The sequence below is a fragment of the Bison bison genome, unplaced genomic scaffold, assembly GCF_000754665.1.
Source record: "Bison bison bison isolate TAMUID 2011002044 unplaced genomic scaffold, Bison_UMD1.0 scf7180017864053, whole genome shotgun sequence".
Classification (NCBI taxonomy): Eukaryota; Metazoa; Chordata; class Mammalia; order Artiodactyla; family Bovidae; genus Bison; species Bison bison.
In genome coordinates this window covers 4,942,398-4,967,549 of record NW_011494625.1, presented here as the reverse complement: position 1 = coordinate 4,967,549, position 25,152 = coordinate 4,942,398, and the positions used below count along the sequence as shown (strand labels likewise).

Genomic DNA, 25,152 nt, shown 5'->3' with positions numbered 1-25,152 from the left:
TCAACAACCCCACCTCCATCTTATTTACTTTGAACATTCCAGTTATCTCCCTGCGGGATTTCTTACTAGTAAAGGAGGACTCCACATGCCTGGGGAACATTACAGTTCAGTTCAGTCACTCAGTCATTTCCGACTCTTTACCACCCCATGGACTGCAACATGCCAGGCTTCCTTGTCCATCACCAACTCCCAGAGCTTGCTCAAACTCATGTCCATCGAGTCAGTGATGCCATTCAACCATCTCCTCTGTCACCCTCTTCTCTTCCTGCCTTCAATCTTTCCCAGCATCAGAGTCTTTTTCAGTGAATCAGTTCTTCGCATCAGGTGGCCAAAGGATTGGAGTTTCAGCTTCAGCATCAGTCCTTCCAATGAATATTCAGGACTGATTTCCTCTAGGATGGACTGGTTGGATCTCCTTGCAGTCCAAGGGACTCTCAAGAGTCTTCTCCAACACCACAGTTCAAAAGCATCAATTCTTTGGCACTCAGCTTTCTTTGTAGTCCAACTCTCACATCCATACATGACTACTGGAAGAATCATAGCTTTGACTAGACGGACCTTTGTCGGCGAAGTAGTGTCTCTGCTTTGTAATATGCTATCTAGGTTGGTCCTAGCTTTTCTTCCAAGGAGCAAGTGTCTTTTAATTTCATGGCTGCAGTCACCATCTGCAGTGATTTTGGAACCCAAGAAAATAAAGTCTGTCATTGTTTCCCGTTCTATTTGCCATGAAGTGATGGTACCGGATGCCGTGATCTTAGGTTTTTGAATGTTGAGTTTTAAGCCAGCTTTTTCACTCTCACTCATTACTGTCTTCCTGAGGAATTTTCATTTTAATATAAATGCTTCGTTGGTAACCTTTTCCACTTTGCACTGGAAAGAGCAGTTCTTTCAAAAGGCAGACAGTGTGACCTAGGTGAATTCAGGCATGCACTTTGAGGAAGGTGGAACAGATTGCCCAGGAAGTATAAGCAGTGATAGAATGTGACTGTGATTTTTTCATGGTTGAAGTGGGGGTTGGGGAGGGGCAACTAGTCATAGAGATAATATTGGGTCGGCCAAAAGTTCATTTGGGTTTTTCCATATATCTTCCATATATAATGAACTTTAGGGCCAACCCAGTAAAGCTGCCAGTGGAGTGTACATATGCTTAGGTCTCATCATGGACTGGGATTCCCAGGTAGCTCAATGGTAAAGAATTTGCCTGCCAATGCAGGAGACACAAGGGACCAGGGTTTGATCCCTGGGTCAGGAAGATTTCCTGGGGTAGGAAATGGCAACCCACTACATTATTCTTGCCTGGGAAATCCCATGCACAGAGGAGCCTGGTGGACTACAGTCCATGGGGCCACAAAGAATCAGACACGACTGAGCAGCTGAGAACACACACACACATCATGGACCACTAAATTCCAGTTTATTCTTTTTTAAAACAAAGAAAAAAATGACTAGTCCCTTCTCTCAGCCTCTTCTCCAATTAAGGGTATTTAGGGCTTCCCTGGTGGCTCAGAGGTTAAAGTGTCTGCCTGCAATGCGGGAGACGTGGGTTCGATCCCTGGCTCGGAAAGATCCCCTGGAGAAGGAAATGGCAACCCACTCCAGTACTCTTGCCTGGAGAATCCCATGGACGGAGGAGCCTGGTGGGCTACAGTCCGCGGGGTCACAAAGATTCGGACATGACTGAGAGACTTCACTTTCAAATGGTATTTAGGTAGGTGGTTCATGATCTATTCAAAGGCTGGGTTTACTGATTTGGAGACATCTTATTTCTTTGTAGATCTTGGTATGTACATTGCAGATGAGAATTCCTCCTGGTATTTCTAATATGTCAAGGTAATAGTTATAAGATGTTACAAAGTTGTTCCTTATGTGGAATGTTGATGTTTATACTTACCAGAAGTAAAAATTGAGCAACCCTGAATATGTAAAAGTGCAAGCTCGGCACAAAAATGCTTAATAGCATCTTCTGAATTTAAGTTTAATTCCTTCCTTTACCCTTTGTTGTGTGTGTTGGGGAGAGGGGATTATTTGAGAAACTCTAAGTTGTGATCACCAAACAGCATATACAGCTAAGATTTGAACCAGATCTTTCTATTTAAGTAAAGCAATGTGTATTTAGACAGCATTTTTCCTAACTTCTAGTTATGTGGAAACCCAGTGCTGTCCCTTGTGTGAATTAGCCATAGTCTCACTGACTTGTGGTAGTCGGCGTGTTACCCAGAACTCAGCACCTCACTCCCACAGAAGATGGGGCTGACTCAGGCCTCAGGCTTCTCTGTTCCCAGGCTCTGTACTCTACTGAAAGAATGAGCTGGACTTCTCTCTCTCGGCCCCCGAGTAGCCTTAGCCAGCCCAGCCAGCACACTGCGGAGACAGGGAAGTGGACTTCTAGGCTCTGCAGCCTCCTCACAGGACGTGCCAGTGATCTGTCAACGAGTCTGTTGTTGTCACTGGTTTTTTGTTTGTTTGCTTGTTGTTGCTCGTCATTCATGGCGTGACTTAGAGTCAGCAGGAAATGTGGCTGAGACGAGCAGCACTGCTTCAGGGCCATCAAAACAACACTGGCAGAAAACCAGTCCCTTTTCCCTTGAGTGCTCCTCTGGGATAGACCTTCCGTGTTCTTCTCTGATTCTCCATCCTTTCCCACTCAGAGCTGCTAAGTGCACCGGGAAAGGGATGATAAGGACACAGTTAGCCCAGGGTGTCCACGGTGAAGTTGGACGGCTCGACAGTCCCACAGAGGCCTGGATGCCCTTGGAACAGATCTCGATTCCTTGCCAATGAGAGAACATGTCCGTTGACTAAATCCAAGACTCTTATCAGTACCTGTCTTTTTTTCTCCTATATCCTAAATTCAACCAAGGCAGATCCATTAACAAGATACATACTTAGATGTCTATCTTTTACTTTTAGTTTAAAATATATTTCCCTTCTGTGGATATGTATCCATGTTTCACAGACCCCAACATGGGACAGATGGTCTAACCGCGGGAAGGCTGTTTGAAACAGGGACCATCTTGGGAAGTTTACACGTGGTGGTTAGGGACACTAAACACAGGCTGCTCCCAAGATCAATCGGCTGTCCAGGGCATTATCCCTTTTGCCTTAGGTCAGCTTTCTATCTGACTTTTTCCAGCTTTTTATCAGAAAATTGCCTAGGGGCTTTTTTTTCTAAAGTGGATTCTGGCACACCTTTCATAATTTACTTCTAAATAATATCTACAACATCACATTTTACTCCAGGAGATGGTGAGGGACAGGGAAGCCTGGAGTGCTGCAGTCCTTGGGGTCACGAAGAGTCAGCACGACTTGGCGACTGAGCACACACACATTTACTTGTAAATAAGAGGGTCCTTTTCTTTCTCCTTGTGGAAGTGAAAAAAATGAAGGCAAGACCCTTTGAAATACGGACCGTGCAGAGGACTCCTGAGAGAGCATGAAGCAGTGAGCGGGGCTGTGTTTCCATTGTTCTTGTTGAAACCTGGCGGGTTGGCTCTGCACTTCAGAGCCTGCGGCATCTGCATCCAGCCTCCCGCCCTCCCTTATTAAGATCTTAATTACAGACGCAGCTTACTTCGTTGCTGGAGGGAAAGAATTTAGCTTCTCTGAACTGTGTCTGTTTTTTGGTGTGGCAGGTGTAATCACGATGAGATCATTCTGGTTTTTCTTTCCCTGGAGGAATTTTTTTCTTTTTTTTGAGAAGGAGGAGTACAGTTCTTAAGATGCAATTTCATGAGCTCATAATAGTGCAGTAATCATAACTGTGCTTTGATTTTATAGAGACCCTTTCTTCTGAAGAAATCAGAGTGTTTTGCATATATAATTTCATGACTCCTCTTGATGTTATTATAAAGAACGTGTTCATTATCCCCATTTTGCAAATGGGGAAACAGAGGCACAAAAGGCAGTGATTCATTGTCATTAGTCTGACAAGATGAGGACCGAGATTAGACTCTATCGATTTAGTAATGTCGCGTGCATCCTTCTGTCAGGGTTTCCCCCCCTCAGCCCTACTGACATTTAGGGTGGATAATTCCTTCTTGTGGGGACTGTTCTGTGCATTGCAGCATCCTTGGCCTCTGACCACTAGCTACCAGTAACATCCACACACGCGCGCACACAATGTGATGACCAAAAATGTCTCTGAACGTGGCCACGTATCACCTGGGGAACAAAATCCCCGCTGGTGAAAAATCACTGCTGCAATCTCCCCGACCTCCTTCTGCTTAAAAATAATTGCCTCAATGGTTTTATGTGATAGAAGCACAAAAATACAACCATAGATCGGTTTGCCATCATTTTATCATGACTGAAGTTGGGCTTCATGTAACAGTTCGTAACCAAAAGGAAGCTCCCTCTTACGTACTTAGCCCCGCTTTGTTCAAGGGAATACCACAAGGTACTAAGAAGCATGGGGCCTCATAAGGTCACGTGTAAAACCATCAGACCATCTCTAAGGCCAGCCGAGTTCTCTGAAGTCTTCTGTTGGCTTCCTTTTCCTAATAATCTTCCTATTGTAGATACAATATATAACATTAAAATGCGTACAATAGCTTTCTTCCAGGCCCATGCATTCTAAATGCATGCATCATGAGTAATGGACTCTGAAGAAAACTATTTTATTTTCATAAACCAGTGCATCCTTTATACACGTAGGAGCTTGTCTGTTTCCCTGGCCACTGAACAGCTTCATCAGTTTCGTTTGGAGGTCTTCTTCGCCTCCGTTTGCTCCTGCCATCTCTCCTTTCTCTTCTAACTGAGAAGCTAAGATTAGCTTCCCAGCATCTAAAGATTCTTTCTTGAGACAACTCTGCAAATGCAGTGCTGACAGTATGTGATTGTATATAACCGCTCAGCCAAGTATACAAATCCATTTTTTTAAAAACTCTTTGAGGACTTCAGAAATTAAGTAGGAGAATAACAATCAGGCATCAAACCTAGGTCAGGAGTCATCTAAGAGTTCCAGTGAGGGGTGCCACCCAAGTTGCATCAGCTGTGTTCTGGCTGGGAGGCAAAGGTTGGTAGCATGTGTACATATATGCATTCATGGATTTAGATATAACTTCATACCTTGGGGATTGCATACATTGATGCAGGAAGATAAGATAGATGGGCATGTGCAAATAGGAAGATCTTTCCCTTCTTTCAAATATGCTTTATTAGATGTTACAACTTGTGTGTTTTGACTGTTGGGAAATAATACAGTTGGGGGGAATTATATTGTAATATTTGTGGACTAGAGTCTCCTACTCCTTTATGACTTAATTTTCATTTCACTTCCCCAAGTACCTGAATGTTAGAGGGATTTGTCTAGACAGGCAAATAGAAGTCATTCGGTGCCAATACTGTAATGTTGGCTGAAATCCAGATGGTTGTTTTGCTGTTAATAAAACCTATCTTTTGGGTGAGTGGGTGTCAGGCCATCATCATTATATGGCGCCTGTCAGATTTATCTAGGGACAGACCCTGGAAAGCATTTGTGCCTGCCCCGTGGTTTTGATCCTTTGCCAATACACTATGCTTAAATCTATCAAAACCAGGCAACCTGGGACAAATGCTTACAGATTCTGAGGCTTAACAGCAATGGTACTCAATTCTAAGGTGGAGAAGGTTCTCAGGAAGCACACCCTAGTCCAGCAGGAAAAAAAAATCCGAGATTAAGAGGGGAACCAGACATTAGATCTGCTCTGCTGCTTATCTAATAGGAGACCCTCTGGGCTGTAAAACAAGAAGCTTGGGCTAGAATGATCTCTGGGATCCCTTCTTAGTCTAAAATTCTAGCCTGGTGGGTCTGGTCAAGCCATGGGTGACTACTGGTTCTGAGTACCTACAGAAACCTGGGTGTTCTCCCACCTTCTTTCAGACCCTCAGGAGCTGCCCGAGAAAAATCCCCAAACCACAAAAGAGCAGAGAATTGAGCTCATAAAGACACATGTATATCATCAACCTTGTGAGCAAAAGCTGATTTATGTTTCTCAATTAATGTCAGCAATCAAATCCATCCCCTACAGCCAGCCAAGAAGTAATAGAAGTTGGCTATGAAGTCACACACTTACTTGCACACACACCCACACCACCCAACAACCTGTTTGCCATTTTTCTTATTTGAAGCAGAGGGTTTGCTCCCAGCCACCGTTGGTTTCTTGATAAACAGGTCCCAGCGTGTGGATATTTCTGTCCTGCATCAACCTCAAAAATCAGGGGTGAATATGTAGCATTCGTTCTAGGGCAGGCAGAAAGCCAGCACTTGGAGAACCACTTCTTTAATCTCAACTCTGCTCTCCATATCATGGTACAAAATCTAGTTACATAGAAAAATTCTTCTGACATCCAAACACCCAGATTTGTTGGGATTTCCCTGGTGGCACAGTGGATGAGAATCCACCCACCAATGCAGGGAACACAGGTTCGATCCCTGGTCTGGGAAGATTCCACAGGCCTCGGAACAGCTAAGCCTGAGAGCTACAGCTAAGCCTGAGCCCGCACGCTGCAACTGCTGAAGTCCATGCACCCAGAACCTGTGCCCCGAAACCAAAGAAGCCGCCACAATGAGAAGCCCCAGCACGGCAACCAAGAGTAGCCCCCGCTCTCCGCAACTAGAGAAAGCCCACGTGCAGCAACAAAGAGCCAGGGAAGCCAAAAATTAATAAATTAATTAAAAATATTCAGGTTTGCAGTGAGTGTCAGATCTGTCTTCTCACTGGCTCTCAAGAACTAATGCCCCTCTGGTCTGTGAACCACAAAGTCATGCTGGGTTCTGAACCATCCCTCACCAAACTGGAACAGGCCAACGTGGAAGGAACCAAACCTGGGCACCTCCCGGGCCACCGTGCCCGGGGCACAGCCACACCGGTCACTGCAGGTCAAAGAGCACCTTTGGGAGACGAGTGCCCGAGGCCACATTTTTTAAAAGCACCTTCCATTCAGGAATTAACATCTTAGAGGATGCGAGAACTTGGGGCCAATGAATATTCAGAGAGACATGAATATTCAGAGAGAGTCCAAGACACTGGTGTGAGCTTTGTGATCATCATAGGGCTTCAGAAGCACTTTCCAGGATATGTAAATCATTGGCTGAAATTTGGTCCCGGTGCAGAGGGACCTTTGGTGGACACTGTCCCCAGAGGTCAGGAAACACGACTGGGGACTAGTATTCCTAGACACCTTGCGGGATGTCACACTGCCCTTCTGCAGCTGGTTCAGGGCACCTAATGTGTGTCAGGTCGCAATGGAAAAACATTGCTGAGAAAAAAACCTTAGATGCGCTCTGCATCATGTCTTCTGACTCCTAAACCTGAAAGCTTTGTATCTACTACTTAATCTCCAGAGGATTCAGCTCTTTAAAAAATTCAACATTCCAGATGTCATCTGATGAAAGAATCCAGGTCTAAACCAAGTATTCCAAGAATCAAAACCCAGACACTTGCAGATATCCAGGGTTTTGGACCGTGACTGTGTCCTTCTTTGGGGAAATTTCACGTCCCACTATATCCTAAAGATGAGAACAGGAGGAAGCCAAAGTGGTTTGATGGCTCTCAGACTGGAACTGATTTTTTTTTGACTGAAGTAGAGTTGATTTACAACATTGCGTTAGGTTTCAGCTCTACAGCAAAGTGATTTGGAGAGATATATATATACACACACATATATACATGATTGTGTGCATGCTAACTTGCTTCAGTCGTGTCCGACTTTTTGCAACCCTATGGACTGTAGTCTGCCAGGCTCCTCTGTCCATGGAATTCTCCAGGCACGGATTCTGGAGTGGGTTGCCCTTTCCTCCTCCGGGGATCTTCCCAACCCAGGGGTCAAACCGGCAACTCCTGAGTCTCCTGCTGGCAGACAAGTTCTTTACCACTAGCACCACCGGGAGGCTGTATATATACACAGGATCATACAGGGCTTCCCTGGTGGCTCAGATGGTAAAGAATCTGCCTGCAATGCTGGAGACCTGGGTTGGTCAGGAAGATCCCCTGGAGAAGGGAATGGCTACCCACTCCAGTGTTCTTGCCTGGAGAATCCCATGGACACACACACACATAAGTGTGTGTATCTGTATTCTTTTTAAAATTCTTTTCCATTATAGGTTATTACAAGACACCATATTCAAAATCTCATGATAAACTGTAATGGAAAAGACCTAAGCTGATTTTTGTCGGCAGACTAAAGACACCAGATCGCCTTGCTCTTCTCCCGTGTGTCCCGAGACCGACCTCGCTCACGCTCATCCCCCAGCTACTTCCTTGGGGACCAATTTCCTTGACCATGGCCGTTTCCTCCTTTGTTCTGTATGCATGTCCCTGCCGGAGTCCAGGGCTAAAGTTTGGGGTGGGGGCGGGGTTGGGCACAGGAAAGTCATGTTGTTGCGAATGTGGCGGCCTGAGGCCTTGGCAGGAGCTCCTGCGTGGTAAATATAGAACGAAGCCAAATAATAAGAGGAAGCTGGGCCATTGATGATGCTATCCGTCCAGGCAGGGTAGGGGGAGGGAAGGGAGGATGACACACCAGCCATTGTGTCTCACTTCTCTTCAGAGAACGGCATAAATGGTCATGGAAATTATAAGTCACACCTCCCCATATTTGGAAGATCACTTCCCTGGCAGTAGGAGTAATGCGCTCTCTTGACGTTTTGGTAGCAGGGCAGGCAAGAGCGGGTCTGGAAACCCAGTGTGGTCCGGAGCTCCATGTACTTGCTGTAATGCCCCCGGGCATCTTCTTCCCAGTCCTCAGGCACAGCCTGGGAACCTGGGGATCACAGAAGCCAAGCATTCTGGCCAAGCGTGAATGGTGCTCAGTCACCTACCGCCAGACGTAGGTTGCTGCACTGAAGGGAGAGAAAGGCTCTCTCACAGAGACCATTGTACTTAACCAGATGGGGACGGCCGGCTCCTCTTGGCCTTCCTGTTTGCTTCTGCAGTAGACGCAGGCACCCCATCCTGTTTTAAGAGGGTGGGGCGGGCGCTTTCCTGCCGGCCGCCTCCCACGTTCTCTGGCCCTGAGGCTTAGTGACCTGGACGCACCGTTTATCTTTCTGGTCCTGTTAGTTCATCTCCCCACGTCCATTTGAAAATCTCCACCGCATACCTCGCAGACATGTCTAGAAAACCATTTCACCCTCTCTGTAGAGAACCAGAATGAGAGTCCATTTCAAGTTAGCAAACACAATGAGTGTGTATTTTGCTTTAGACACTGGTTCTGAAAATGCCCAAGGAAGAACAGCCTCCCTGAACTTAAGGAGTTTGGTCTTGAATGGGATGGTACAAGTCTGTTGTTCAGTCACTGAGTCATGTCTGATTCTTTCTGACCCCATGGACTGCAGCAGGCCAGGCTCCCCTGTCCTCCGTTATCTCCTGGAGTTTGCTCAAGCTTATGTCCATTGAGTCAATGATGCCAACCAACCATCTCATCCTCTGTCGTCCCCTTCTCCTCCTGCCTTCAATCTTTCCCACCATCAGGGTCTTTTCCAATGACTTGGCTCTTTGAATCAGATGGCCAAAGTATTGGAGCTTCAGCTTTAGCACCAGTCCTTCCAGTAAGTATTCAGGGTTGGTTTCCTTTAGGATTGACTGGTTTGATCTCAAGAAATGCTATCACCAAGAACTAGAAAGGGAAACAACTTTGGGAAGAGAACTCTTCTGGTGATGTGGAAGATGAGTTTGGAGGTGGGAAGAAGTTGAATGCAGGAAAACCAGTTGGGAAGCAGTTGCCATACCTGCCCTCTCTTCCCTTCCCACCAAAAATAGGTCGCTGGTGGCCTGAGCGGGGAGCAGCAGTGAGGAGGATGAGCAGGTCCCAGCTGATTGGGGTTCGGGTTGTGGAGTGACTCAGCAAACCTCTGAGGCTCCAGTCTTGGGCAGCTATGTGCCTGCTGTTCACTGAGAGAGACCAGGAGAAGGGGGGTTTGGCACTTGGGTGTGAGGTGAAGATACTCACTAGACGATGGGAAGTACAGGACTGGAGAGCAGAGGGAATATCGAGCTGGATCTGAATATCTGGAGCTGTGGATCTGAGTGTCACCTGGGTGTTTAAATGCCATCAGCATGAATGAGATGTCCTGTAGAGAGCGAGCTCAGAAAGAAGAGAGATCCTTTTGGAACATGACCACTAAAATGATAGGCGGAAAAAAATAGGGGCTTGCCTGGCAGTCAAGGGGTAAGGCTCTGCACTTCCTCTGCACGGGGTACAGGTTCAACCCCTGGTCAGGGAACTAAGATCCTGCATGCCGCACTGCTAAATAAATTTATGTGGCTAAATAAATTAATAATAAACCTTAAAAAAATTTTTTTAATGGCCTGTGGAAGAGAAGGAAAATGACTGGTTTTGAGCTCAAGGGAAGAAGGAGAACCAGGATGGGGAGCACAGAAGCCCAGGACAGTTTCAAGTAAGACCAGGGTGGGGTCAGCGCCACAGGCTGAGACGATTAGAGTCCTTCAAATAGGATTTATGACTCTAAATGCAGATTTCCCATCCTAATTAGAACCACAGCTTTTGTAGCACATGCCTCTGACTTTATTAAATACCATCCTAATTCTCGAGCTGGAGACAAGAGGCCCGACTTCTTAGCTCAGCTCTCTGACCGTCTTGCCAGGTGACTTGGCAGATCATTAACTTCTGGGGCCTCGTTTTTCTCCTTTGTAAAATGAACAAGTTGGACTGTAATTGTTTGATGTTCTTCTGGCTTTCGAGTTCTGTGCCCCGACTATGTTGGTGCTTTGCCAAGCTCTAGCTGCGTTTCTAACTGCCAGCCTCTGGAGGCCAACCATCCAGCTGGATATAGAATTACATAGCTCTCTTATCTTTCCCTGATGTGTTTCTGTGTTGACCTTTCCTGCCCTGGAGATAAATATCCCAGGGAGAGTGGGCGAAGCAGTAGGTCTTGACCAGGCAAACTGTCTTGCCTGGGTTTTTGTGAGATATGCAGAGATACCTTCTGACTTTGTGGCCTTAAGGAACCACTGAGAGAAGGGGTCCCTCCAGCTTGTCCTCGCCAGGGAAATTAACTCTTTACCTGCCTGTCTGTGAGTTGCCTGTGCACTTTTGAATGAGATGGTTCCTATTCTGGTTGAAGTTAATTTTGCTATTATCTTCTTACTAAATTCTTGCCTCAACATATCAAGTGTTTTCAAAAGTCAAGCTCCTCTTTGCCCATGTTTTTCCACATTTTCTGATGGGTGGTACTCTTCTGGAACCTCATAAAATTTTTCCAGAAATACCATTGTTGTTTAGTCGCTAAGTCGTGTCTGACTCTTTGAGACCCCGTGGACTGTAACCCACCAGACTCTTCTGTCTGTGGGGTTTTCCAGGCAAGAATGCTGGAATGGAATACCATTTCCTTCTCCAGGGAATCTTCCTGACCCAGGGATTAAACCCATGTCTCCTGCATTGGCAGGCAGGTTCTTTACCACTGAGTCTCCTGAGGAAACTTTTATTATTATTATTTTACTTTGTCTCAGGAAGTCTCTTGAATCAACCAATGATTTCACGTTTGTTGTTTGTAGGCAAATACTCAACAAGAGGTTGCAGTGACCAGAACTCATTCTTAATTCAGAGAAATACTGCTTCAACATACAGTTCTCTTGAAGTGTAATTGTGAGCAAGAGAAACATCAGATGTATAAAGAAGTATATATAATAGCATCATTAGACTGAGACCAACCCTTGATTGCGAACTGAGGAGGTAACCTACTAGGAGGCTCACCATCAAAGCACCATCATGCATTAAACAGTCATCATCGCTTCCCAAGGCTCCCATGATGTTCAAGTACTTGACTTGAATGAACTCATTTCATCCTCACTGCAAATCCATGACATAGGGATGTTATCCTCATTCTCATTTTACAGGTGCAGAGGCTGTGGGGAATAATCTGCCCAAGTCACACAGCCAAGACCCCCAAACCCCAAGAATTGATTTATTCCCTAGACGTGACAAAAAGAACCGTCGTCTTCAGAGCTTTACTGTAAAATGGAGTGGAGCCCAGTTTGGAGGACAATATGAACTAGAGCTAAGGTGGCCTGGAGTCCTGGAAGGAGAACTGGGCCAAGAGACCACAGTTCTGTTCCGATCTCTGACTCCACCGGTGTGGCCTCAGGCAGATGATAGACTGTCCCCTTCCCCTGATGCGTTTCCTCACCTGTGGGACAGGGAGGCCGGGTCCAGGTGTCCTCTGAAGCTCCTCTGAAGGAGCTGTAACCCCTCTGTGTGGGAGACTGCTGGCTCTGCAGGTATTAAATTACTTATTCCCGTTGCGCCGAGGCTGAGAATAACTCTCAGTGTTGAGGCACCAGGCTGGCAGTGGGTGCCTCTCTAGCAGCCTCACTGGACTCCCTGAATCCCAGTCTCTGTGGGCACGAGGAGGAGCTAGTCCGAAGACACCCACGGTGCGTCCACAAGCGGCTCCCTGGGTTTTCCACGAGAAGCGGCTCTGGCGACCTGTCTGGAAACCTGAACATGCTGCTTAGCTGGTGGTGGTGGAGGGTCACGGGGGCAAGAGACAGAGAACATCAAGACTAGCTTTCGTGCAGGGATTGCTATCTGCCTCGAGCTGGTTGTGGTCCATGGCTCCGCTTCAGCGCCTCCCAGAGCTCCACAGCTGTGACCCAACTCCAGATGCCTGGAGCTCGTGTATGCTGATGAGGTTTGTGGTCTTTCAGCCTTCTGGTATTCTCTGTTTTTGTTTTTAGTTTTTGGCCACGAGCAACATAGGGGACCTTAGTTGCCCAGTCAGAGATGGAAACCAGGCCGCCTGCATTGGAAGGTCGAGTCTTATCCACTGGATCACTGGGAAGTCCCTGTTCTGCTTCTTTTCTTTCCCTTCTTGATCACCAGTATCAAGCTCTGGACCCTCAACTCCCATAGATCTGGTCCCAGCCCCGTCACTCCTGATGTCAGGAGGCATTAGGGCCTCCTTGCCAGCCATTCCCAGTCCTTGAATGGGCCCTGGAGAAGGGGACAGAGTCCAGAGTGGTCAGCTGTCTCCCTGCTCTGTCACTTCAGGACAGTTTTGGTGGACTCATGTATGGATGTGAGAGCTGGACTATAAAGAAAGCTGAGTGCTGAAGAATTGATGCTTTTGAACTGTGGTGTTGGAAAAGACTCTTCAGAGTCCCTTGGACAGCAAGGAGATCCATCCAGTCCATCCTAAAGGAAATCAGTCCTGAATGTTCATTGGAAGGACTGATGTTGAAGCTTTGGCCACCTGATGCGAAGAGTTGACTCATTCGAAAAGACCCTGATGCTGGAAAAGATTGAAGTTCAGAGGAGAAGGGGAAGACAGAGGATGAGATGGTTGAATGGCATCATCGACTCAATGGACATGAGTCTGAGTAAACTCTGGGAGTTGGTGATGGACAGGGAGGCCTGGCATGCTGTGGTCCATGGGGTCACAAAGAGTCGGACATGACTGAGACTGAACTGAACTGAACAGACTGAATTTCCTTCCCATCATTTAGGTACAGAGGAAGAGTCTTGTCTTCTTCAATTCAATGAGTTTTCTTTCAAGGACAGATCACCCACAAGATGGGAGAAGAGAAACGTAGAAATTTTAAGATTAGGACTCATCCTAAAATGGCTCCTCACGTCAGGTTACGGTGCTGTGTGTTTTATTTTTATGTGTGTGAACTTTTGTTAGAAGGAACCCAAAGCTTCCTAGAATATAAATACCAAGTACAACTTTCATCTGAACACAAACCCCTCAGTATCCTTTAACTTCCCTATTCTTCCCACCTGTCTACATCATAGGCTTCCTGGATCAAAAAACTGTCAAGAACAAGGACTTCAGTCTTATTCTTAAAGAGCATTACCAGGCTTCCTGGGCACTGAGTTCCAGGGCTTCATCTCCTTCCCTCAGGTTAAGCCGTTGCACTGTACTCAGAGGAGCTTGGTTAACAGAATAAAAGTAGGAACCTCCCCAACCACTGAGCAGGGGACAGACCCCTCACGTAGCACAGCCCACGGCACAGGACCTGTGTTTATGGGGCCTAGTACAGGGGGAGATGGTGAGTGCATGTCAGTGATGAAGGGCTGAAAAGCAGGAGGCTGAAAGAGCAAATCCACATTTTTAGAGAAGAAAACACAGGGGCAGAAATCCAAGCAACAACAGCCCCAAATTCCACGGGTGTGTCATCAGAGCACACTCCATCCAATCGGCAGTCTTTTCTCCCACAGCCGATCGTCATCACCCCAACATTGAGGGCATCCCGACTGTCTAGTGAAGCACTGAACAGACCGCTTTGAGTTTTCCGATGGCTGGAGATGAATTTGCAACGTTCCAGGGCTCTGTGTGTGCTGGGAAGGAGCCGGCATCTGGGTGGGGAAGGCTACCCTCATGCCCTGAGACGTGACTGATGCCAAGAAATGAAATCGCCGAGCCTTTGAAAGGCTTCCAAGAACGTCGGCATGTACTGCCTACCCGCTCCCCGCCGAATGCCTACTTTGGCTGTCTGCTCAGTACTGTGGCAGACGGGCCTTCACACAAAGAGAGAAAGTGTCTGGGGCCCATGAAAGGGGAGGGCAGAGCCTTTCCGATGTGAATGGTGAGATTCAAGGAGGAGCAAATAAAGTGGCGGGGTGAGGAGGGGCCCTCAGGAAAGGTGGGAATAAAGCACCGGAGAGAACGGGGCGGCCTCTACCTGCCCATGTGGGGCAGCCTCTTTGGAGCTCCACATGCTCGGGTCTGGAGGTGTGGGCCACCGATCACTGCACTCCGCACGGGATTATCGTGGAAACATCTCCCGCTTGTAGAGTCTCCCTGTATCCAAGGACCTCTTGATCAACTGAGAGTAAGAATTGTTAAGGCCTACCAAGGCAGAGATCAGCATACTTCTGTTTCCATTTTAACAGTGGATATAAACGCCATTTGTGCTGTTTGTCTGGGGTGGGGGGTGGGGGGAGGTGTTCTTTGACTCTCTTTACCTCCAATATACTTTAAAAAAAAAAACAAAACGAAATGCCTGTTGTAGTCCATTTGAATATCTTGGAATATATTTTTCTTCCTTCAGCTGGGTTGAAGCAAGGAAGAAAAATCCTTTGTAGAGTGAACTGCTCTCCAGCTCCTTCACCGAGCTCCTTATAATTCCCTTGGCACAGCCTCTGCTGCTGGAACACAGCACTCGGTGGTGTTCGGAGCTTTTCCGAGGAGGCGGTCTGATGTCATTGGTGGCAGACACAGTACGTATGGATCTGTCTTTTGTCTGCACCATCTGTTTTTCTCCTTACAGCTTATTGTTCAGATCCTCCTCTTTCCAGGAAGTGTGCCTCTCCATAAGAGCACGGGCTTAGGTGTTTCAGGGACTCAGTTCATCTGCTAACCTGCGTTCCCCCTCTTTTCTTTCCTACCTAGAATCTTATGGCCCGAGCCTTGTACGACAATGTCCCGGAGTGTGCCGAGGAGCTGGCTTTCCGCAAGGGAGACATCCTGACTGTCATCGAGCAGAACACAGGAGGACTGGAGGGATGGTGGCTCTGCTCCTTACACGGCCGGCAGGGCATTGTCCCCGGCAACCGGGTGAAGCTTCTGATTGGCCCGGTGCAGGAGACCTCCTCCAATCAGGACCTGCCCACTTCGGGACTGGGGCCGCCGCCGTTTGGCGAACAGAAGCTCTATCAAATACCAAACCCACAGGGCGCCCCTCGAGACACCATCTACCAAGTGCCTCCTTCCTACCAAAATCAGGGAATTTACCAAGTCCCCACCGGCCATGGGACCCAGGAACAAGATGTGTATCAAGTGCCACCCTCAGGGCAGAGAGGCGCTGGGGGCGCTAACGGTCCCCACCTAAGTAAAAAGGTGAGTGAACAACAGCTGGATTTCTGTTCTTAATTTTTTCCAATGCAATCAAAGTATGTGTGTGTGTGCTCCTAAAACAAGAACTTGGAGCTTCCAAGAAACCCGTCGAAGAAGTAAGTAAATCTTCCAAGAAGTAAGAACATGTGAATACTCTAGCTTGCACATTTTTTTTTGGGGGGGGGGGCATCATTTTTCCATTCGTTGGTCAGTAAAACCTTCTTGAACACCCACCCCATGCCAAGTACTGTTGATCCATAGCCCTTACGAGTTCCCAAGTTGTGCCAGGTTATCCCGCATCGTCAAGTGTTTCCATCTTTCTGATAGACCTGCTTTTACATGTGGGCTCTGCACTCCACAGTTTCCAGTCTTTCTCTTTCTCCCTTGAGTAGTACAAGGCACCGTACTTTGCACAAGCACAGTGAGGCAGCAAGGACTTTCCTTTCACTAAAAGCTGAATCATGACCCCACCAGCCATGAGCCATGACGCCACACACCTGGCTGCACAAAGAACCCATGAGAAATAGAGGCTGCAAGGAAGGGGAAGTGGGTGATGCCAACCACTGTGTTCTGGAGAGCTATCAGCCTCAAGGTCGACTCACTTAACACATAGACTAGTGAATTCAGAGAAGAGCCAGCCTCCTGTCCTTCTAGTAGTTCCTATAGTAATGCCTGAAGTGGTGGGTGAAAATAGTGGAGCTAGGGTATTTAAGAAGGCATCATACTAAAAAAAAAAAGTTGAGGGGACTTCCCTGGTGGTCCAGTGGTTAAGGCTTCACCTTCCAATGCAAGCGTTGCATGCAGGTTCTGTCCCTGGTCAGGGAACTAAGATTCCCACATGCCTCTCAGATAAGAAAAAAAAAAAAAGTGAAACAGAAGCAAGATTGTAGCAAATTCAATGAAGACTTTAAAAACGGTCCACATCAAAAAATCTTAAAAAAAAAAAAAAAAAGAAGGACCTCTTCAGCACTCTCTGTAATTCCAAATGCTGTAAGAATTTGAAATAAGTAGACCATTGAATGAATTTTAAGCATATTTTCGATGCTTGTGATACCGTGATGTAATACCAAGAGTGAATGTGGCCCCCACAATACTTAAACTGTAGGGAGAGACATCAGCCAACACCAAATGTCAGGTGGGAAAACAGCTGTGAAGAAAATAATGGCCGTGAACTTGTGTGTGTGTGTGTGTGTGTGTGGAGGTGGGTGGGGGTAGGAGCCAACTGGAAGATGAAACTTCTGTGCACATTACAAGGGAGGGCGTTTCTGTTTGGTTTACTGGCAAATTCCAAGGATCTGCAATGGGTCCTGTGAGGTCTGGTATTAAGAAGGGGCTCACTTAACAGAATGAGAAAAGATCACTGAGTCATGAATGAAAGGATGCAGCTAGACACCAGAAAGAGCTTGTTGATACGGAGGACGTGATGTGTACATTACATACGCCCTGCCTCGAAAAACCCAATGCAAGAGTCTGAGTTTATAATCCCAAGTAGATAATGGAATATCTATTTGCATGATAATGGAATCCTCTGTCGGGGAAAAAAAAAGTAGGGGGATTTACTGTTGGAATCTTTTAAATTACAAAGCCACGAATGTATTTTCAAGTCACCTTTCATAAGAAATGTGTGTTTTACAAAATGCTGCTCAAGAGCACAGGTGTTGCATAAGCCTGGTGTAGGATGAATTCCTCAAGGAGTGAACAGTTTTCCAACTTGTATATTGTCCAGGATGACGATCCCAGTCTAGAGGTCATGGATGACATCTGTGACCTTTCATAGTCCTTCTTATCCCAGAGATTTTAGATTCAAAGGGAGAGTCAAGCCAGGCCTGTATCTCCTGGAGATAGGGGAGAGAAAGAATGCTCGAAAGGTGTAACTATAAATACATAACTTCTCTCATTCTTGGTCCTGGCTGTGGCATCTTAAAAATAGCCCTCCCTCATCGGAGCTGGTGTGAGGCAGGTGGGGGTGGTGTGGCAGGACAGGAAACGCTTGGCCGAAAGGTGGTGGGGTCCGAGCATCCATCACAGTTTATTTTGGCAGGAAGGTGACATGTTTTCATTTCAGACTCAAACCTTTTTAGTCCCAAGCCTGAAAAGTCTGAAACTTGGGACTTCTTCCCGTTTTGTAACTGTTCCGCAGCTTGACTCTGGAACCCTCTGTCCACTTAAAGGGGAGAGACTTTGACACACTTTCCCTTGGATGGAGGTCAGGGTGCTGAGGTTACCCTTGGGCACTTGTTTTTTTTTTAATTCTGAAATCAGTGGTTAAGCAAGAGGCAGGTGATTCCGTAGGAGGATTCTGGAAGGGCACGTGCTCTGCCAGCCCTTCGTGGAGGATGCTGCAGACCTGGGGGAGGTTTACAGAGTGCAGGGGCAGGTGGACCCCCGAGGGTGGAGCTTCGAGCCATCCAGGTCTGAGGCTGTTCTCGTGGGGAGGCAGGAGGCATAGCCCGGGCTCGTCTCTGCCATACACCCGGTGAGACCCCTGGCCTCACCTCGAGTCGCCTTAGTGCCGCTGGCTCTGGGCTGCCACCTCCATGCTGCCCACCGGACCACTTGCTCGTACCCCACGGAAGTGGGCTTGTGCTCTTCTTGCCTTTCCTCTCCCTCCCTCCACGCCTCCTGCTCTTTTTCTCTCTCTTGCCCCTTTTTTCTTCCCTCCTTTCTTCCCTTCGTTGCAGTGGAGAGAGTGGACTGCTAACAGGTCATTTTAATCTTCTGAGTGCCAACAGCTGCTTTAAAAGCTCCCATCAGGACTTCCCTGACGGTCCAGTGGTGCTCCTTCCAGTGCAGGGGGCCAATCCCTGGTCAGGGAACTCAGACCCCATATGCTGTGTAGCACAGACAGAAAATAAAAATAAATAAGAATAATAAAGTAATTTTTTAAAAACTTCATCAGCATCTCCTTCAGTTACCGAATCCTTGTCTGTGATGGTCTGTTACTGTGTCGAGTTGAAAAGTAACTTTATGATTGATTATTTCAGAGGATGAAACATGAAATACAGTTTTGCTTACACTCAGCTTTCTCACGTTAAAGTGAGAAGATAATCTTTTGTGGAAAAATTTAAAAACATTGAATTAATTCCTGACACATGAGGTAAAGAGGTATAATTTTTTTTTTTTTCCGTAGCACACACACATTAACTCTTTCTTTAACTTATTTTGTTAAAAACATATACGCCCATCTGGTCTGAGCTTTGGCCACAGATTTTTCTTCAATTTTTGAACCTAGTAGAAAAAACAAATGCTCATTCTTCCTTCAAATTTTCAGTGTGAGAAAAATACTGGGATACTTACATGCTACCCTGAAGCTAATTGATAGTATCTTTGTCACTTTGGGATTTAGAAGAATAAAGCAAAACGTTTTTTTGTGCTTGTTAAAAAAAAAAAATCTCCTCTGACTCAGGAGCTTCTCACTGGGTGAGAATCACACTGATGACGTCAGCCAAGGCCCCAAGAGTTTATCTGGGTACATGGAAGGATAAACCCCCTGCAGGGGTTTTGTTTGTTTGTTTTGAGTTCTCATTGGATAGTTCTCATTTCCTGACTTAACTAAATAGCCCCATATCCAGTTTTCTCTTTTAATTTCCTGGCTGCAAAATGGTGGTGAACCCAGAACTGGCCATTCCTGGTGAATTACGCTCTAGTCCTTGCAATCTCTTAAAGGAGAGAAAGAAGAGGCAGTGGAATCTGGCTCTGAACCACCTAAGTGTAGTTCTAAAATCTGAAACCACTGAAGTGTGGTTTAAAATTTACCTCTCAGCAAGGAAGAGAGGGAAGGTGCGTTGAAATGCAGGTTCCCAGGCCCCGGGGAAGCTGGGAATTTTAGGAAGCTGCTGGGATAGCAGAGGAAGGTGGTCCAGGACTGCACTTAGAGACGAGCTGTGACAGGGCCACAAAGGAGGCTGGATGTGTTCCAACCTGTGATTTGGGACTTTCCACAGTTAAAGATTCCCTTGACGCTGCTACAGCCTGTGGGCTTCAGAAGTTTTATCCACCACAGTTTTTTCTACTAATGAATCATTCAGGAAAAAAAAAAAAAAGGTGAATTCTGCCTTGTATCAATTCAACCTTGCTCTCTGGGAAACTCCAGCCCCCACCCTGCTTCCTGCATCCCATCCACAGAAAATGACATTCGTCACTTATTAAATCAGTGGTTAGAGAAGGAAAGAAAATCATATCATCCCCACCCTTTCCTGAAAGAAAACAGCATGAGCGTTGTGAAAAGAGCCTGGGCTCTGGGGGAGGTCAACTCCTGGTTCTGTTTCTCCGTAGCTGTAAATCTCTTGACAAGTGACCGAACTTCTTTAGACTTTAGTTTCCTCATCTGTCAAATGGGAATAATCATAAGGCTCTGCTAGGGCTGCTGTGAGAACGAAATGACAGACAGCATGGAGAGGGCCAGGGCAAGGGATTTGCAGAGCAGGGCCTTAAAAAACCATTGCCTGTCCCTGGCGTTTTTCTTTCCTTTCTCAGGGTTTCTTTTGAACTGATCATCTCTGTGTTTTATACTCTGCACTGAATATGCAAATGCTTTATTGCTAGTGTATATGCTGTTCCCATTGACTGTGTGGCTCTTTCTTTGGTTCTCCAGAAATTTTGCACAGAGTGGAAAGAACTCCCCAAATTATCTGGAAACCATATACATTGACACCTTGATTTAATTTCACTGGTCGCTTTCACTCTGGGTTTTGTGTGCAGGGCCGCTATATCCATTAGGCACTGTGGGCAGAATGCCCAGTGTCTACGGGAACCTTGGAGCACTGAATAAAAAAGTTTGGCTCCAAAATACGAAAACTGCAAAATCGAAATTAATAGAAATTAGTAAACATTTAGACAAATGTGCCAGAAACAACACAGTGTCAATTTCATTAATTGTTACATTTAGATGTCATAACCATTTCATTACATGTGAAAGCAATCTGTAGGTTAGATTCTTCTCACTTTGCAAAGACTTCTAAATATGCTCTGTGATTGCCAAGAACTCACAGGCATTTCTAAATTAAATGAGTTACTCATAGTCCAAGCTTTTGAAAAGCTGAATTATATTTTTTAAAAGTGTCCTCGATTTTTTCAAGGCAAAATTGTCCTTTTTTGGGCTCTGTGGTTTAGAGGGGATGGTTTAGACCCACACTTTAAAAGCACAAGGTCAACAAAGGTCTAAGAGGTAGATTTCTCTGCCTCAGAGCTCAAAACCTGCCACCTGAGTTCACCCATTTCGTGCCTGATCTTCACAGGGAATTATGTGTGTTTCTCTGATCCTTTGAACATATGGCTTTTATTCTAACTGGTGGATTTAGATTTCCTATGCATCTTTCTCAAATCAGTTTTGGGCTAAATTATAAATTCCATTAAGGCAGGCAGAGGCCACGGCTGGCTCTCTTTTATTTTTTAAACTTTTTATTTTGTATGGGGGTATAACTGATTAACAATGCTGTGATAGTCTCAGGTGAACGGTGATGGGACTCAGCCATACGTATGCACGTATCCATCCTCCCCCAGACTGCCCTCCCACCCAGGCTGGCGTGGTTGCCTCTGTACTGCGGTAGGCCAAGCTCCTAGCAAACCATCAGCACGTCAATAAAGCCAATGAGAGAATGCACAGGCAGAAGCAAGGAAGGAGGCATTTAATTCAAGTTGACCTTTAAATAAGCTGAAAAGTGGCTCTGATCTTATCACCCCTTCACCAGCACACACAAGTCAGATCCTGCGTCCAGCGCGTTAGTCTGTTACAACACATGTCAGATAATACACGGTCCTTTTCCCCCAGGAGGGTCTTGGAGAATGTCACCATCTGTCTTCTGTAATCATAACTATCTGTTCACAACCAGTGAGCATCCGAAGCATGACTGAGGTCACATTCAGCTTTTCTGAAGGCATAACTTGTATGCATTTTGGAGAATTTAGACAACAGGATAAGTTAACACTCGTATAGTCTCGAAAGAGGAGAATCAAACTGTTCCTACTGAGGAACAGAGCCTCCTTTGCATATGCTACTGTTTACAGCCTTCCCTTCTCTGTGCTACCCGTGAACTTCTGTTCATACTCTAAAACCTATTTCAATGTTCATCTCCTCTGGGAAGCTTTCTCTGCACCCCAGCAATTTCTCCCTTCTCAAGGTTCCCAAAATATGTTGTAAATTTCACCTAATCTTAAGGGAGCTCATGCCTCTGTGCTAAGTCGCTTCAGTCATGTCCGACTCTTTGAGACCAACCCCATGGACTGTAGCCCATCCAGGATCCTCTGTCCATGGGATTCTCCAGGCAAGAATACTGGAGTGGGTTGCCATGCCCTCCTCCAGGGGATCTTCCTGACCCAGGGATCAAACCCAAGTCTCTTACATCTCCTGTATTGGCAGGCGAGTTCTTGACCACTACCACCACAGCTCACAGGCGCACTGAAACAGCCCACCTTTATACTGTGTATGATAGACTAGGCTGGGGCACGTTCTGCTTCTGGGTAGCACACAGAAAACTCAAGTAACCTTTAAGATTTATCTAAACCCCATGACATCATCCTTATAAAGACTGCTTCCTACCTTACAAAATGAGACGTAGCCCAGTATTGGCAGGAAATGATTCAAAGACTTTAGCCAGGTCTTCCAGGCCCATTCCTTGAAAGGTAATATAAGAACCATAAATAGTTGAAGCTACAATGTTTGTGCCTTCTTAGACGCTGAGTCATCATAAATTACACACACCCCCGAAGCCTTTGGTTAGGGGGCAGAGGACTTCCCTTACTGGGATGTGAAACATTGTGAAATCTGATTGTCCAGGACAGCACTCAGATACCAGCCAGCTAGCTGCTTATTAGCAGTATGACTCGTCTACCAACAAGTAAAAATAGATTAAAGGAATTAGCGAATATAAACTCTGACTCCACCTCACTTTCCTTTGTTCACTTCCTAGACAGACACATGGAAACACACACACACACAAAACCGTACATACACACCCTGAATAATATTGGGGAGAATCAGAGTTTGACAAGGTAGAGGGTACCTTCAGTTTCTCCACTTATAAATTCAATAAAATATGACCCTGTTCCAGAATTGTGCATTTCTAGATAGCTCTAATTTAATGAATTTTTCCCTCAATACGTGGCTCTTTGGGGTATGTAGAAAATTGGACTTTCACCTAAAATCTCTACCTTCAAAGTCAAGATAAAATTTAAATCTTTAGGGACTTCCCTGGTGGTCCAATGATTAAGGCTCTGCATTCCCAATGCAGGGGGCTCAGGTTAGATCCCTAGCAGGGAACTACATCCCATACGCCCCAACTAAGGTCTGATGCAACCAAATGATTTTTTTTTAATTTAAATCTTACACAAAATTGGAGGTCCTTGAGCATTTCAAGGACTCTGTGACATCACTTTAAAAATGAAAAGTGTTTCTTCACTGTCAGCTCACCCACGCCAGTGGGGTGAGCAAATTGTAACACCTTCAAACAAAGGTCTCTTTTGTTTGGTCAGTGCCAAAGCCTTCAAACGCCGTTGCAACTGGTTACAAAGCTCAGAGATAATGCATATTTCTAGGAATGATTTAGTCACTTCTTACAGACTCACACCAAAGCAAACAGAGGTAGTGTCCCGTCCTTCTAGAATGACTTCATGCTATGTGACTGTGCTTATCGGAGAGAACGGGTCAGCATCATAGGTAGTGTATTGTCTGGGCCGGTAGACAATGCTCTATTTGTGAGGGAGAGGAAAGAATATATAAATTTTGGAGATTTGATGGTAAAATTGAGACACTATTGGTTGAACACATCTTTAAAGGCAGACTAGTTTGAGTACATTGTGCTCACAGAGGTAGGTGTAGTCAGAAATGCCCCCGGGCGACTTTCCTGGCAGTCCAGTGGTTAAGACTCTGCTCTTCCATCGCAGGGGGCACAGGTTTGATCCTTGGTGGGGAGCTAAAATTCTGCATGCTGCACAGGGGTGGCCAAAAAATAGGAGAAAAAGAAAGAAAGAAATGCACTTGGTTCTGAATAGCTGTGCCATAAACCTCGTGGTCCAGGCCCCCATCCAGAGAGGCAGGCTGCTCCTATCTAAGTGTGACTCACTGCACAAGTGTGACTCACTGCACAGGTGTGACTCACTGCACAGGTGTGACTCAGGATAGTATGTCTTCCTTCAAAGTTGTGACTCTAGCAATGTGTGAAGAGCACAAGGAGTCTCCCCTTAAAGGGATCCCACAGTATATTAACTTTTGGAACAAAGAATCCCTTAGCAAGGTCATACTCACATCTGGTTTATTTGAATCATTTTTATAGTGCTCGGTTTCCTTAGAGCAGGGCACACTTAAACCAGCTATTTCTTACAACAGTTTTTTGTTTTCACATTTACCACCAATTAACCTTGAGCATGTTACTAAGTTATTCATTCTTTTAAAGATCATTTTAGATCTAAAGTGGGGGTAACCCGGGGATCCCTCAGAGCTTGGTTGCATGTTAGGGATGTTACCTACATAATCTCATGTAATCCCCCCAGTGGCCTCCTAAGGCGTTCCTCACCGCCTCCACTTTCCAGGGGTGGGCTCTGAGGCCTGAGACATGACCTCGCTGATGGATGTAGTTCTAGGAAGATGTCGGATTCATATTTGAGCCCACGTCTGTCTGACTCTGAAGCTAATGACTTTCACATCCCAGCTAATGGCTGATGCTGCCAAGCCCTAAAGTGAGAGGCATATTTAAACACTCCTGAGCAATTCCAGCTCACCAGAGCCCTGGGTGCTAAAAAGCATCCTGTTGGCCAGAAAGAATGAAAGTCACTTCCAAAGGCTGCCACCTCGGATCCAGAGCATGGCCTGTAGGCTGAGGGAGTTGGAGTCAAGGACCCAGGATCTACTGCTCCAGGGCAGGCTGACCCTTAGAAGCTCTGAGCAGGTCATCAGGATGCTGTAAAGACCCTGGTACCGCCGAGAACACTGCCATGATGGCTTTCTCTGCCATTGGAAACACCATCTTTTCTAATGACTTTAAATCACTCCAAGTGGATAAATTCATTTAAGCAGATGCAGTCAATTCTCCCAGAACCTGCTTGCCAGTGAAAGGGGCACCCCCCAAACATAAGCTCCCCAGATCTCAAGTTTTGCTTCTCGAATAAGGAAGTAACTTTCTTTTAGGAGTATTTATTTGTGAAGTTAGAGAGGTGATGTTGTTGCTGTTTAATAGCTAAGTCGTGTCCGACTCTTTTGCGACCCCCATGGACTGTAGCCCACCAGGCTCCTCTGTCCATGGAGATTTCCCAGACAAGAATACTGGAGTGGGTTGCCAATTCCTCCTCCAGGGGATCTTCCAGATCCAGGGATCGAACCCACGTTTCCTGCATTGGCAGGCGGATTCTTGACCACTGAGCCACCTGGGAAGCCCAAAGTT

At 46.2% G+C, this 25,152-nt stretch overlaps 1 protein-coding gene across 1 annotated transcript in view; it reads left to right on the top strand.

The window, feature by feature from the left end:
• NEDD9 (neural precursor cell expressed, developmentally down-regulated 9) overlaps positions 1–25,152 on the top strand; it is a 57,445-nt gene that overhangs the window by 8,849 nt on the left and 23,444 nt on the right. The window contains exon 2 of the mRNA XM_010835871.1: positions 15,335–15,781. Coding sequence (XP_010834173.1) covers positions 15,335–15,781 — 447 coding nt within the window. The remainder of the gene's footprint in view (positions 1–15,334; positions 15,782–25,152) is intronic.